Source organism: Eurytemora carolleeae, unplaced genomic scaffold (assembly GCF_000591075.1).
Source record: "Eurytemora carolleeae unplaced genomic scaffold, Eaff_2.0 scaffold443, whole genome shotgun sequence".
NCBI lineage: Eukaryota > Metazoa > Arthropoda > Copepoda > Calanoida > Temoridae > Eurytemora > Eurytemora carolleeae.
Genome location: NW_019396329.1, coordinates 101,274 through 115,794, shown reverse-complemented (window position 1 = coordinate 115,794; position 14,521 = coordinate 101,274). Strand labels below are relative to the sequence as shown.

At 33.4% G+C, this 14,521-nt stretch overlaps 1 protein-coding gene across 1 annotated transcript in view; it reads left to right on the top strand.

Moving 5' to 3' along the window:
* Window positions 1-14,521, top strand: part of LOC111701050 (opioid-binding protein/cell adhesion molecule) — a 39,566-nt gene that overhangs the window by 13,769 nt on the left and 11,276 nt on the right. The window contains exons 9-14 of the mRNA XM_023472166.1: window positions 3,870-3,956; window positions 4,925-4,979; window positions 6,545-6,641; window positions 8,462-8,512; window positions 10,337-10,409; window positions 13,128-13,255. Of these exons, the coding sequence (XP_023327934.1) occupies window positions 3,870-3,956; window positions 4,925-4,979; window positions 6,545-6,641; window positions 8,462-8,512; window positions 10,337-10,409; window positions 13,128-13,255 (491 nt within the window). The remainder of the gene's footprint in view (window positions 1-3,869; window positions 3,957-4,924; window positions 4,980-6,544; window positions 6,642-8,461; window positions 8,513-10,336; window positions 10,410-13,127; window positions 13,256-14,521) is intronic.

The window sequence follows — 14,521 nt, the reverse complement described above, 5'->3', positions numbered from 1 at the left end:
GAAATAAATCCTTGGCAAACCTGTTAAAGACGACTTTCAAAGGCTCTGGGGAGTTTAAAATGAATTTGTTCAACAAATATATATAGTTGAAATATCTGTTTGTCTCTCTGTTTGTCCAATCATAACTCAGGAACCCCTCAACCGATTTGCCTCAAATTTTGATTGGGGGAGCTCTAGAGTGAGTTGAGTGAGTCGGCTTTTTTAGCAAAAATCTAGTTTCCCGATAAAATCGTTAAAGTGGGGTTAAACGGCGGGAGTAACTTTTAGTAACCTGGGAAGCGCTGGATTCCCGAGCTAGTCTATAATATAAATAAACTGTTATCCATGTACTTTACTTATCTGTCTGTCTCTTTGTTTGTTTGTATCCAATAAACGTCAAAACTGCTAAACCGATCGTGCTAAAATTTTGTGTCGGACCACACAGGAAGGATGTGGATGCCTAAAATTTCAGAGAAGGATGTGGATGCCTAAAATTTCAAAAATTAGCCTCCAACAAAATTCTATTTTCAATAAATTTTGAAAATCCACGATTTTTGTTATAAAATTTAAAAATTTAAAAAATTAAAATTTTTTTTTGTTTTTGCTTTACAATTTATACAAATAGAAAATGTTCAATTGAAATAGAAGATGGGCGTGAAGCCTAGTATAACTAGAAATATTTAAAACTCATGGGAAACAGATTGTCAACGTTAGTTTAAGTTCAACTATAAATAATTTTCAAAGCGTAACTTGTTTCTGCACTCTTTTGAAAAAGCAACATTTGGGGTTCTATAATTAAGATTTTGTTTTGTAAAGTATTGATAAAAGTCCGTAATAACCTTGATGGACCCCCGAACTTAAACATGAAGATAGAAAACTTTTGAAGGTTATAATGAGTTTAATACAACCCTGTTTTCTTGTGTTAAAATAAAATATGATAGAATATTTCCTGTTGACAGTTCTGATAAATGGAAATGTGCGAGGTAAACTTTTTAAAACTATGCAAAAAAAAATTGGGTCAGAAAATCGAGTTTATACTCTGGACCCTTTAGTAAAAACTCGATTAGTCTCCAGAGTGCAAATTCGATTAGTACTCCGGAGTGCAAACTAAATTAGTGCTCCGGAGTGCAAACTAAATTAGTGCTCTGGACTATAAACTCGATTGGTAATCTGGAGTGCAAATTCGATTAGTACTCCGGAGCAAAATTCGATTAGTACTCTAGAGAACAACCTTGCATGGTTAGTACTCCGGAGTACAAACTCTGGAGTTAACTTAATAAACGTTCGAAGATACAAACTTAAATTGTATTTTTAAAAGAAAGTTTTTTCATTTAAATTAAATAATAGAAAGTGATCCATGCAGAAGATTAGTTCTTTATTGTATCACGTCAGAAAAGGAAAGGATCGTTCACCAACATGAAATACCAACATCTTTTTACGAAAATAACACACGAAGCCTTATTGTGAATTCAAATATATCCCTCTAACTTCTAAGCCAGAATCTGAATCCTATCCGAATTAATATTATCTGAATCTGTCATGAAAACCATTTCTTGTTTTCTAATTAAAAACACTATTTGATAATAGATATGATAATTCAATAGATACTTAGATAACATTAAATATGAATATTTTTTTCCTAAAATTATTTTCTCTAAATTTTAGAATTGGTTAATTAAAAACACAAATCTACGCCGAACATTAAAACTTAAAGTTAGGTTATACATTAAAGGTTTGCACCATTATGTAGGTTGCAAAGATATAAAGATAACGGAATACAGTTTAAAGCAGATATTTAGATTTTTCCCTTTCCTGTGTACAAATCAAAGGTTTGTGGCAAAGACTCAATTCCTTTTCCAGGGATTCTACGGAGACTATATTCTAGATTATAGATATTATTTCTGAGCCAATTCTTTGTAAATAGCTGGTTTAAACAAAGCGGGATTTAATGAAAATTATTCCATGGAATGCACATTGTGAAACCAGTTTGTCTAGTCCCTTAGAATGACATATAAAGTGTAACAAGTGAGGTTTAAACCAAGTATAGAAGAAGAAGAAGAAGTTTCTGGAAAAAGTTTGACAAGGTCTTGGAATAATAAATCCTGATTTGTAGAACACAGTTAGGAGTTAGCCTTTTGGGCTTGGCTCTAACCAGTCAAACCTAGATTTTTAAACAATGTTTATAGAAATTTTTTCTTTTGGTTGAATTTATAAAAAATAAGAGAATATAGATTATTATGTTGTATGAATACTCCGTCCTCGTTTTTATCTAGTTCAAGAGATCATAAAAAAATGACTTACTTCAACCTTTAGTCACGAAAGATATAAGTCGTCTTTGGTCTGGATGGAAAATTGCTCCAACAAACTGTACAGACAAAATTAATCAATTTCCTGCGAAAACCGTTTTATCAGAAAAGTACTTATATTTACACTTTCGAGAAATTATATTTTGTAAGTTTAAAAACTATTTTCCAATAAAGGTTGCTGAATTAACATAATAGAATGTATATCATAGGCAAGTTTTCATGTAGTTTTCATGTAGTTTTCTGGGTGGGGTGACATGCAGTATACATTAGACATTATGGACCCTGAGATAGAATTTAAAGAATTTAAGCCGCGGTTTAAATCTGCCAAAACCCTGTTTAAATTAAGCGCCGGCTTAAATCTTGAAACATTTGATACAATTTTAAGTGGAACCAACCATATTTATGCCGCGGCTTAAATTTAAACCGCAGCTCAAATTCTTTAAATTCGGTCACTGGAGTTATAAAATATCGGTAAAATTTAGCTTCCAAATTAAGTTGTTTGTATTTAATATTTAGAATTTTAGACAAAGGAATTGAGTCTTTGCCACAACTTTTAATTTTATAATCACTATATCTTTGGAACCAAATGTTGCAGACCTTGGATATTTCAAGCTATGAATTCTGTTAGATCAAATGATCTGAGTTTGAAATATCAAAGGTTTACAACATCGGGTTCTAAAGATATTGAGTTTTAAATATTTGATTTTGTTCCAAAGACTCAATTCCTTTCTCGTTACCTCAGTCAATTATAAAAGGTAAAAAAATGTAGTCAACATTTTGGAAATACTAAAAAAAGGAGCAATTAATATTTATCTCTTTACAAGATATTACCTACTATATCTCACTTAGGTTGTAAAATCTGAATGATTTGTTTTATATTAAATTGATTATTTTACGATACGAGTTGTATATAGCAACTTTCTGACAATTTTCTCCTAAGGCAACAGATAGAAGTGAGGTTAGTATTGATCAAAAGCGATTATTTTTCGCCGTAAGCCTGTACCCCCTTTCATTTTTCGCGAACACTCCCTTTAAGGGTCCACTGAAATTACGCTTATTTCCTACATTATTTTAAAATATTTCAAGAAAATGTTACTGCGCTCTCTGTATTGGTAAATATGTTGACATACTTGAACTATTTTTCCAGTGTATAATCTAAAAAGTTTGGATAAAGTTTAAGTACATACTAACTTTGCTTCATCTATCATTGCTTGTCTCTCAAATGAAATTGAAACTTGAAGTTGAGTGACAGGGAGGAGGAAAGGAGGGTTCACAACGTTACTTAGTCCCAACAGGGGATACTAAGGGATTGTTCAGATATTTTAGAGCACGGTTAAGCTACCAAAACTTTCTTTAAGTTCTTTCATAACTCACAAATAAGGGTTTATCCTTATTTGATTGGAAATTGTAGAACGTTTAAAAAAATGTACAGGAAACCCAAGAATGAGTTTATCTATGACATGTACCTTTCTATGAACTTTCCAATACATTTGTATTTAAATAGCTAGAAGCAAGTTATACAAATTAAACTATAAGCTAGGATGAGGATTGTATCCATATATATGTTTGAACTGGTGGTTACAGGAAGGTTGGATGCAGGGAGGTACAAGTGCTCAGCTAGTAATGGTGTCGGAAACCCAGTCACTAAAACAATCCATCTTACAGTTTTATGTGAGTAGTGCTATTTTACTTTATGTTCCTGTCCAGAAAAAAATCCATTCAAATTATATTTAAAAAAAAAGTGGAATGAAAACAAAAATGTTTTAAGCTTGAATAAACAAAACATTTGATAAGTTGGAAACAAAAAGCATTAAAATGTTTTGATCAAAATATGGAACATTAAAAGTTCATGTTTTTATTTAAAATTAAAAAAAAAACATTTCGAAACAAGAAATTTTTTTAACTTTTCAAAAGCAAGATTACAGATTAAAGGGATTGTACGAGTAATTTCAAGTGACTCTCCATGCAAAGATGTCAAAGTACGATTTGCAACGGTACCCTTGAACCCTTTATCTGATCAACGGTACCCTTGAACCCTTTATCTGATTTGCAACGGTACCATTGAACCCTTTATCTGATCAACGGTACCCTTGAACCCTTTATCTGATTTGCAACGATACCCTTGAACCCTTTATCTGATTTTCAACGGTACCCTTGAACCCTTTATCTGATCAACGGTACCCTTGAATCCTTTATCTGATTTGCAACGGTACCCTTGAATCCTTTATCTGATCAGTAATTTGGCGTCGTTTTTCTGAATCAACCTGTGAATCTATGAATTTCTTCATTGCTTCTGATAAACAAAGATTGCGCAAGTGACTCTCGCAAAGAAACCGCAAATGAAAGTAAACAGTTTAAAGAAACAAAAACATCGATATCCGTCCGGTACTGTTTTTAATCATGCATTGCCAGATTTGCATGAGGGGTCCTTTTGCTTCTAAATAATACATCATCCATCATCCCTTGTGAATATTTCTATAAACATCCAACTATATAATGCATTTACCGCATCAAAGCTAAGGCCGTCTATTACTTTAAATTAGATTTATGTTTAAAATTTATCTAAACTGACAAAGGGCCTGAATCCTTTATATCGTAGAGAATACATATAAAGGTTTCTGATGGAGTTTTCATTTTAGATTTTCCTGAAATATTTCCATCTGTGAATAAAGTGCATGGAAGTGTGGGACACAGGGAGGAAACCAGTAATATTTAAACCAGTTTCTGTCTATCTACTTCACAATAATTCTAATTAAAGGGAGTGTTCGCGAAAAATGAAAGGGGGTATAGGCTTAATGCGATAAAAAAGCGCTTTTGATCGCTCCTAATCTTACTTCTATCTGTTGCGTCTATAAGGAGAAAATTGTTAAAAACGACTAAACCGAAGAACGTAGTGTCCATACAAATTCAGAAAGTTGCAATATTCAACTCGGATCGTAAACAAATCAAATTAATTCCAAACAAATCATTCAGATATTACAAGCAATAGTCATCGATTATTTTTCGACGTAAATAGTTGATATCTCATAAAATTTTGTATTTTTCATGATTTGAGAGTTACTTTGAAAACATTTATTCCTGTTTCGAGGATTTTAATGAAGATAACATTTTCATATTTTCCAGGAATGTTCGAAAATCCAGCGCCAGCGAAATATTATTAAAAAAAAATCTAAATATTATGAAATATTAACTATATACGAATGCGTCGAAAAATAATCGATGACTATTGTTTGTAATATCTGAATGATTTGTTTTAAATTAAATTGATTTGTTTACGATCCGAGTTGAATTTTGCATCTTTCTGAATTTGTATGGACACTACGTTCTTCGGTTTTAGTCGTTTTTAACAATTTTCTCCTTATAGACGCAACAGATAGAAGTAAGATTAGTAGCGATCAAAGGCGCTTTTTATCGCATTAAGCCTATACCCCCTTTCATTTTTCGCGAACACTCCTTTTAAGATTTATATATTATATATATATATATATAGCTACAGGGATACCAACAAAAAATGACAGTTCTAAAGATATTGTGGTTTAAATATTTGATTCCAATGGTAAATTAGGTCTTCTGCTTTGAATAATGAATATAGCCTGTTTATGAATTGTTCAATGATAGGGAAAAGAAAGAAACAAATATATGTTTGCAGGTCATCAAAAATTCTCTGAAGTAGGGTTTCCACGAAACAATAGATTCTTTTGCCCACCAGTTTTGTGTTTTTTCCACCAAACAGTAGGGGAGGGGCGCGCCACAGGGGAAATATTTTTTAACCTGAAAAACTCAAAAGTGTCAAAATTGAATGAAGACTAAGAATAGAAAGTGCTTTTGAGAAGCTATATACATCAAAAAAAAAAAGACTGGAGGTAAAAGATGTAGAAATTTCAGTTAAACTATAAATAATTGTACTTCTGAAAATTTTTGAATTAAGAAAGTAAAGGATGTAAATGCCTGTAAAGATAGAAATTATTTCGATTGGAAATCCTACTCTAAAGTCTCATCTTTTGTTGGTATACTATCTTCTATAAAATAAAACAAGACATTCGTATATATATATGTTGTCTATAGCCGGCCAAACGACTGGACCGATTGGGCTAGAATTTTTTGTGGACACTCTTGGGTGGCCAAGGGGTGTCATGGGCTAAAAATCTTCTTTAAAAAAAATATTTTCTCTTTTTTTCCACGGGTATGGCCTGGCCTTTCAGCTAGTATTACATATTGCATATATTCCTGTTTTTAAAATGGTTTGATTCGTTGCTCAGTGTAAACATATCATGTGAGGTGTGGGGGAATCCTAAACCAGATCTAGACTGGATTAAAACCTCACAACATCTAAACTTTCAAACTTCAACACTCCAGGTAATACAATATAAATGTTCGTCTCACAAATATACAATGAAAAAGGTAAAAATTTCCCATGGTAGAATCTCTATATATATATATATATTCTTTGCTGTTCTGGGTCATAACGGCTGAGCCGATCGGGCCAAATTTTTTTCTGGGATCTTACATGATCCCTGGAAAGGTTTATGGAAGGATGGAATTTCAAAATTTGCCTACAAAAAATTTAGATTTTTCAAAATCCACGACAAAAATCGATGAAAGGCTACAATTAATAATTAATGATGGTGATGGGTGAGAAGCGCCCTCGAAGTCTAGTCTTACAATATTTTACATATTTCTTAATTTCTATATTTTGTATAATACTTCTCAACCCCTTGGGCTAGAGTGCAATAAATGCATTATCTCTTGATGCATTCTATATGAGGTGGGAAGAGTGTTTGTTTTCTCCTGATTAGTGTTGTATTTAACTGCATTATACAAACCCTGATCTTTTGCATTTTTATACAATAAGGTTATAAGAAAATGTTCAGCGCTTCTGAATTTCATTTGTCCTATATGTTGTCTAACGTCCTATTTTTTACCACCTTTTTAAGTCCTGTAGTGTAGGGTGTACCCTTTTTCGTCCTAAACTGTAGGTTGTACCCTTTTTCGTCCTGTACTGTAGGCCGTACCCTTTTTCGTCCTAAACTGTAGGCTGTACCCTTTTTCGTCCTAAACTGTAGGCTGTACCCTTTTTCGTCCTAAATTGTAGGCTGTACCCTTTTTCGTCCTAAATTGTAGGTTGTACCCTTTTTCGTCCTGTACTGTAGGGTGTTCCCTTTTTCGTCCAAAATTGTAGGCTGTACCCTTTTTCGTCCTAAATTGTAGGTGGTACCCTTTTTCGTCCTGTACTGTAGGGTGTCCCCTTTTTCGTCCTAAACTATAGGCTGTACCCTTTTTCGTCCTAAACTGTAGGTTGTACCCTTTTTCGTCCTGTGCTGTAGGGTGTCCCCTTTTTCGTCCTAAACTGTAGGTTGTACCCTTTTTCGTCCTGTACTGTCGGGTGTCCCCTTTTTCGTCCTAAACTGTAGGCTGTACCCTTTTTCGTCCTAAACTGTAGGTTGTACCCTTTTTCGTCCTGTACTGTAGGCTGTACCTTTATTCGTTCTGTACTGTAGGGTGTCCCCTTTTTCGTCCTCTACTGTAGGCTGTACCTTTATTCGTTCTGTACTGTAGGGTGTACCCTTTTTTGTCCTAAACTGTAAGCCGTACCCTTTTTCGTCCTTTACTGTAGGGTGTACCCTTTTCCGTTTAGTACGCCCTTTCATGCACACCCCTTTTACAGGATCGTAGAATACAGGAATATCTCCAGGGGGTCTCAGAACCGTAACCTGGAAGTGTAACCTCTGAAAACCCTACTTTTAACTTATCTGTTTCATAAAAATAATTCACAAGAAAAATTAATTATAAATCTGGAGGAAAAATTAATTAAAAATTTAGAGGAAAAATTAATTAAAAATCTAGAGGAAAAATTAATTAAAAACCCGGAGAAAAAATTAATTAAAATACTTTAACATCCCTCTGCTGCAGTGATGAGATTAAAAAACTTACTTTCATTTTCTTTAATCTAAATTATCTGACAGATCTTACATTAAGTTCCACTGAAACTTAACTAAAAGATTTCCCTATTCATACACAATCCTATTAACCCCCCTTAACCCTTTATTATTCATAATTTGAATGTTTTTGTAATTTTATTGATTTTTGTTTGCTAGTTTTCCCACATTATAAAAATTTTTTGATAAACAAGATTGCCTGATTTATCAGCACGGTAAACTTGACTTTATTACTTTCAGACGGAGACTGGAGCATACCTAAGTGTACTGCATGTTTTTGTTTACAACGAGGTAGTATCGTTTAAATTTACAATAAACCCTATCCAAGAAGGACAGTAAATTCGCTCCCCTCTTCAGTGTCATTTGTTGATTCCGGACCCATGTTTAAAGAGAGTGTTCGCGAAAAATGAAACGGGATATAGGCTTATATATTTTAATTTTTTAGAAAACGTTTTTAACGAATTTTGAAAAATGTGAGTGGTGCGCGGCATTCTTAGATAGTTGCGCAAGCGACAAGAGAAATAATCAAATTCAAAACAAATTAGTTTAAAAATATTATATTTGGCGAAAGATAATCGATGACTATAAATTGTAATATCTGAATGATTTGTTTGAAATTAAATTGATTTTTTTACGTTCTAAGTTGTATGTTGCAATTTTCTCAATTTGTATGGACGCTAAGTTATTCGGTATGAGACGTATTTAACAATTTTCTCCTTATAGGCGCAACAGATAGAAGTAAGATTAGTAGCGATCAAAAGCGCTTTTTTATCGCGTTAAGCCTATACCCCATTTAATTTTTCGCGAACACTCCCTTTCAATGTAATAACTGTCTGCAAACGTAATGTAAAACTTGTAATACGATGCCTATAATGTTTTTGAACTAATATATTGTTCTGTGATTTGAGGAATTTATTTTATCTCAGATTTCACAGAAACATCTCATCTTTGGTTTTATTTAAATTCCGGGGATATTCTGTGATCATGATACAGGGTTACCCACAAAGGATGAGACTGTAAATACGACCTCAAACTCTCTTAATCTGATGAAGGTTAAATTCAAGTCTTCTGCTTTAAGCATAATCTTTTTATGGCTAATTTAAAGTTTACAGTTGCTGGGAATTATTAAGTAAATATACAGTATAAACCCAGAACTGTTCTCATCCTTTGTGGGTGAACCTATATTTAAGCTCTAGAGCAACCAAGATTATTTTTATAAATGTTTTAAACATTTTTTGTGTTTTGTAATGCTGGTAATTCTTTTATTTATGATTTCCCTGGCAAATATGACAGAGTTCAACTCATCTTTTAATAAGATTAAATATTTTTATTATTCTATTATGATATTTCACATGTTCGCATACAAACCTTTATTTTCACTTTCATCGAGTTTACATGTTTATTTGTACGTAAAAAGTTCATTCATGTCTATAAAGCAACAAATGAAATACACACTCTGAATAATTAAACCCAGGAAATATAGACTACTGAAGCGCTCAGCCCCAAGCATTTTCTAGCCCCATAAATATGCATCCTAGCCTGTCCTAGCCGCAGTGCTCGGTCCCAAGCATTTTCTATCCACATAAATATGCATCCTAGCCTGTTCTAGCGGCAGCACTCGGCATCCTAGCCTGTCCTAGCCGCAGCGCTCGGCATCCTAGCCTGTCCTAGCCGCAACGCTCGGCATTCTAGCCTATCCTAGCCGCAGTGCTCGGCCCCAATAATTTTATAGCCCTATAAATATGCATTCTAGCCTGTCCTAGCCGCATCGCTCGGCATCGTAGCCTGTCCTTGCCGCAGCGCTCGGCATCGCCCTTCTGCGGTGACTTAAGAGGCCTATAATCTTTTAAAAAATAAAACATGAAAAAATGGAAACATCTTTATTTAGGATTTTCTTTTCAGGAATTTGCACTCTCCGGATTAAATATCCGTACTGAGATTTTTTTTCTCATGATTTTGCCTTTCCATAAGTTTGTCTCTCTTGAGTTTGTCTTTTCAAGAGATTTCTTTTCTGAGCTTGTCTTTTCATGAGTTTGTCTTTTCAAAAGTGTGTCTTTTAGAAGTTTGTCTGATTAAAAATGCTCATTAATTTAACCGAATCTGTTTACTGTTTAGACATATCTGGGTAACTACAATTGCACTGCACAGAACCGGTTTGGACAGATATCAAAAAGTGTTCTGATAAGAGGTAGGGAAATGCAGTAGTGGAAGTGTAGGGAATAGAAGATACACAAGAGCCGGAAATTTAAAAATGAAATCTCCGAATCATCTTTTGAGGTCAATGCATTTAAAAAAAATAGAATAAGAGAATCATTATAAAATTTAAAACTAACCCTAGAAAATAATACTATTCAACGAAAATATAATTGCGCAGAAATTGTTGCCTTTTCCATTCCTAAAACCTGGTTCAGATACAGGGTGTCCATTAATAAAACCTGGTTCAGTTACAGGGTTTCCATTCAGACAACCTGGTTCAGATACAGGGTTTCCATTAATAAAACCTGATTCAGATACAGGGTTTCCATTCATAAAACCTGGTTCAGATATAGGGTTTCATTCATAAAACCTGGTTTAGATACAGGGTTTCCATTATTAAAACCTGGTTCAGATACAAGGTTTCCATTAATAAAACCTGGTTCACATACAGGGTTTCATTCATTAAACCTGACTTAGACACACGGTTTCCGTTCATAAAACCTTGTTCAGATACAGGGTTTCCATTAATAAAACCTGGTTCAGATACAGGGTTTCATTCATAAAACCTGGTTTAGATACAGGGTTTCCATTAATAAAACCTGGTTCAGATACAGGGTTTCCATTCATAAAACCTGGTTCAGATACAGGGTTTCCATTCATAAAACCTGGTTCAGATGCAGGGTTTCCATAAATAAAACCTGGGTCAGATACAGGGTTTCCATTAATAAAACCTGGTTCAGATACAGGGTTTCGTAGCTTTGTCCAGTCACTCATACCATTTTTTGGCGCTTGAACCCCCAAATATAGTTTCACAAAAGTGTACTGCAGTATCTGGGAGCAATATAAACAAACTCAGTACACTGTTAGTTTTAAATTTCCCCAAGTTTTCTTATTTCCCTGATTAAAATCTTTACAATTACGTATATGTAGACTTCAAAAAGGAACTCTAATGTTTTTTAAAGGATTCAGACGTGGTTTTATATAAGGGACCTTTCATTTAAAGAGATGCATTTCCGATTCACAACGGTACCATTAAAACTGTTAAATGATCAACAATGGAAGCTATCGTCGTTTTTCTTTCTGGAAATTCTGTTCTTTGCAGAAATCCGCAAGACAATCAATTCAAAACATTCAATTTACCGACACCGTTTTAATCTGCATAACATTCCGCTTTTTACAGATTTGTCTTGAACCATCTTGTGTATATTTTTAAGTACAAGGTGCAGGGTGCGGGGTTATTTTATATTTATTATTATTCGACTTTATTTCATTTGGAAAGGAAATCAAATGCCAGGGTTTTCATAGATCGAAAATAAAGAGATGCATTTATTTCTGCATAAATCGCATCAACGAGATTGCAACATATAGGGTGTCCCGCAAAACAAAGGAAGGGTTTAAATGCCACTTTTATTAGTGATATGGATAAAATGACCCTGTTAAGCTTTTTTTTGCACCAAAAATAAAAATTTGATTTGTTTGTAAGAATTTTGATGGTGTAATTTTACTGTCTTTGGCTCTCTGCAAGAATCGAGGATACATTTTAAAAACATGCAATCTTCCGAACTGAAATGAAATAAACTTTTCTTTCATGTGATCAGTAGTAATATTATCAATATTAAATACTGTTTAAATGTCGCCTGGTTTATTGCTAGGCTACTAATTTTCCTTACTTTTCCAGGGAAACAGATCTAGGTGAATTCAAGAGAAATACGGAATATCCATCTAAAGATATCCAAGAAAGACTGTATTTAGATTTTGATATCCGATAGTTTAAACTAAACCGTCACAGCTGAAGGAAACATCCTGAGCGCATTATGAAAAGATATAAAGTATAATATTTAAATGTGTTTGCAATCCGTAATATGAAAACATTGGGTTACACTTTAACTCTGTTACATTTAAGGCTTTATAACAAAATTTAAAAGGGACTGTAAAGGAAAAATAGTGGTCACATGTCTCTGTCTGTATCATGTGACCTGTATACTGCATTCTCATTGGTGGGAGTTTTGGTGACGTTTAACGGACTTATAAATAATATTATCAATTATATCTATTAAAAATAAAAGTAAAAATTATAAAATAATAATTGGAGAAACCCTAAGTTACAATTAGGGTTTTCTGGAATTATTCATTTTCAGATTGTTTGCATATTTGCTGGATATGATCTGTTTAAGCCTACTATTTCTAAACAAAATTGTATATATATACGAATTTTAGTATAAAGGAATTGAGTCTTTGCCACAAACTCTGATTTTCTAATCACTATATCTTTGGAACCAAATGTTGCAGACCTTAGATATTTCAAACTATGAATTCTGCTAGATTAAATAATCAGAGTTTGAAATATCAAAGGTTTACAACATCGAGTTCTAAAGATATTGTGGTTTAAATATTTGATTTTGTTCTAAAGACTCAATTCCTTTGACACAGTTTTATATCAATTTCTCGAAACAGGAACATCATATATAACTTTCTTTGGTCGCGATCAAGAGCTAAAGTGATTAGCTTTCAGTCTATACCCACTTTCATTTTTCCTTTACAGTTCCTTTAATTTACAATTGGAAATCGAACTGTGCTTAATAAACGCTTTCAAATTACAAATTGCACCTGTTTTGAACAAGAGTATAAGTGTAACCTATCCAGGAGATGTGTGGATCATGAGAGGATTGTGTGAAATGTTTTAGATAAACTATTTAAAGAATATTTTCAGGAAACCCTGATCCTCCCCAGGTATTGAGCAAGGATGTGGCTGACCGGAAAAATTCATATACTCTCATCTGGAAATCTGAACCACAACAAAACATCTCCTTGTATCAGATTATGAACCGGAAACTACCAGTAAGTTGATTCCAAGTATGTAATAATATATGGATATGGAGGGCGATAGAACCCTCCTGCCTAAATAGTTTAGCAGACAACTCATATATGTACCTTTACAAAATTCAGAAAGAAGAGACGTCAATACTGCTTACTTTTTATTCACAATTGCAGCCATTAAGTTTTCCCTATAAAATCATATAATTTTTTGAAATGTGATGAAATTGTAAAGCCAAGCTAAAAATGTTTATAAACAGATTACAGATTTTCAGTTGTATCACAGGATTGTCCTTAATTTTTGTAAAATATTACGGTTTGTTGTGTATTGCAAAATTTAATCTTATTTCCAAGAGATGGCAGCAGCCGAAGAGAAAGGGATATTATAGAAAGTAAACAATAAACTATAGATGTTTCTTCTTGCAGCTTTTCTCAAAACCTCAACATTTTCTGTGTATCTGTATTACTTCATCCACGGTTGATTCATATTCTATCTTTTAAAATATTTAGTTTTATTAAATTCTCTTTGATTATAGGTTTTACAGTGTATTTATAGTTTATATGATAAATATATTCATAGAGTGCCCAGATAAATAGACCATACTCGTACTGCTATACTTGTACAGAATGTTTTGTGACTGTTATCTAACGCCTCTTTTTTTACTATTCCCCTTTCTCTACAGATAAAATATCACAGCCTTTAATAGATCTCCCATTAGGGTCCGTCCTAGTATACGATGTTTAGACCACCCCCCTCCCGCCTTCCCCCCTCATATCAATTATGTACATACATGACCACTTATTTTTATTCATTTTTTATTATTTTTGGGGCTAGGTTAGGGTAAGACAATTTCTGGGCCGAGCGCTACGGCTAGGACAGGTTAGGGGGCCGAGCGCCGCGACTAGGACAGTCTGGAGGGCCGGGCGCTGCGGCCACATGATTAATTATATCCATGTACAAAATTGATAGGAGGGGGGAGGGTCCAAAAATCGTTCTCTAGGAAATTACCCTCCCATTATCTCTGGTGTGTACTTATGAGACTAAACCATGCAGACTTAACATCTTCAGTTTCACTTTTGTACAACACAGAATTTGAATAATTTAAAGGTGAACAAAACTTTGAAGGAAGTATTTTGCAAAATTCATTTGATCACATGTATATTTAAGGTTCACAAAAAAGCACGTTTTTAAAAAGTTTTGATAACAAACTATAAATGTTTAAGTCAGTTTTTAAACAATGGTTTTATTTACTTATACTAACAACTGAAATTTCTCAGACAAAATTTCTG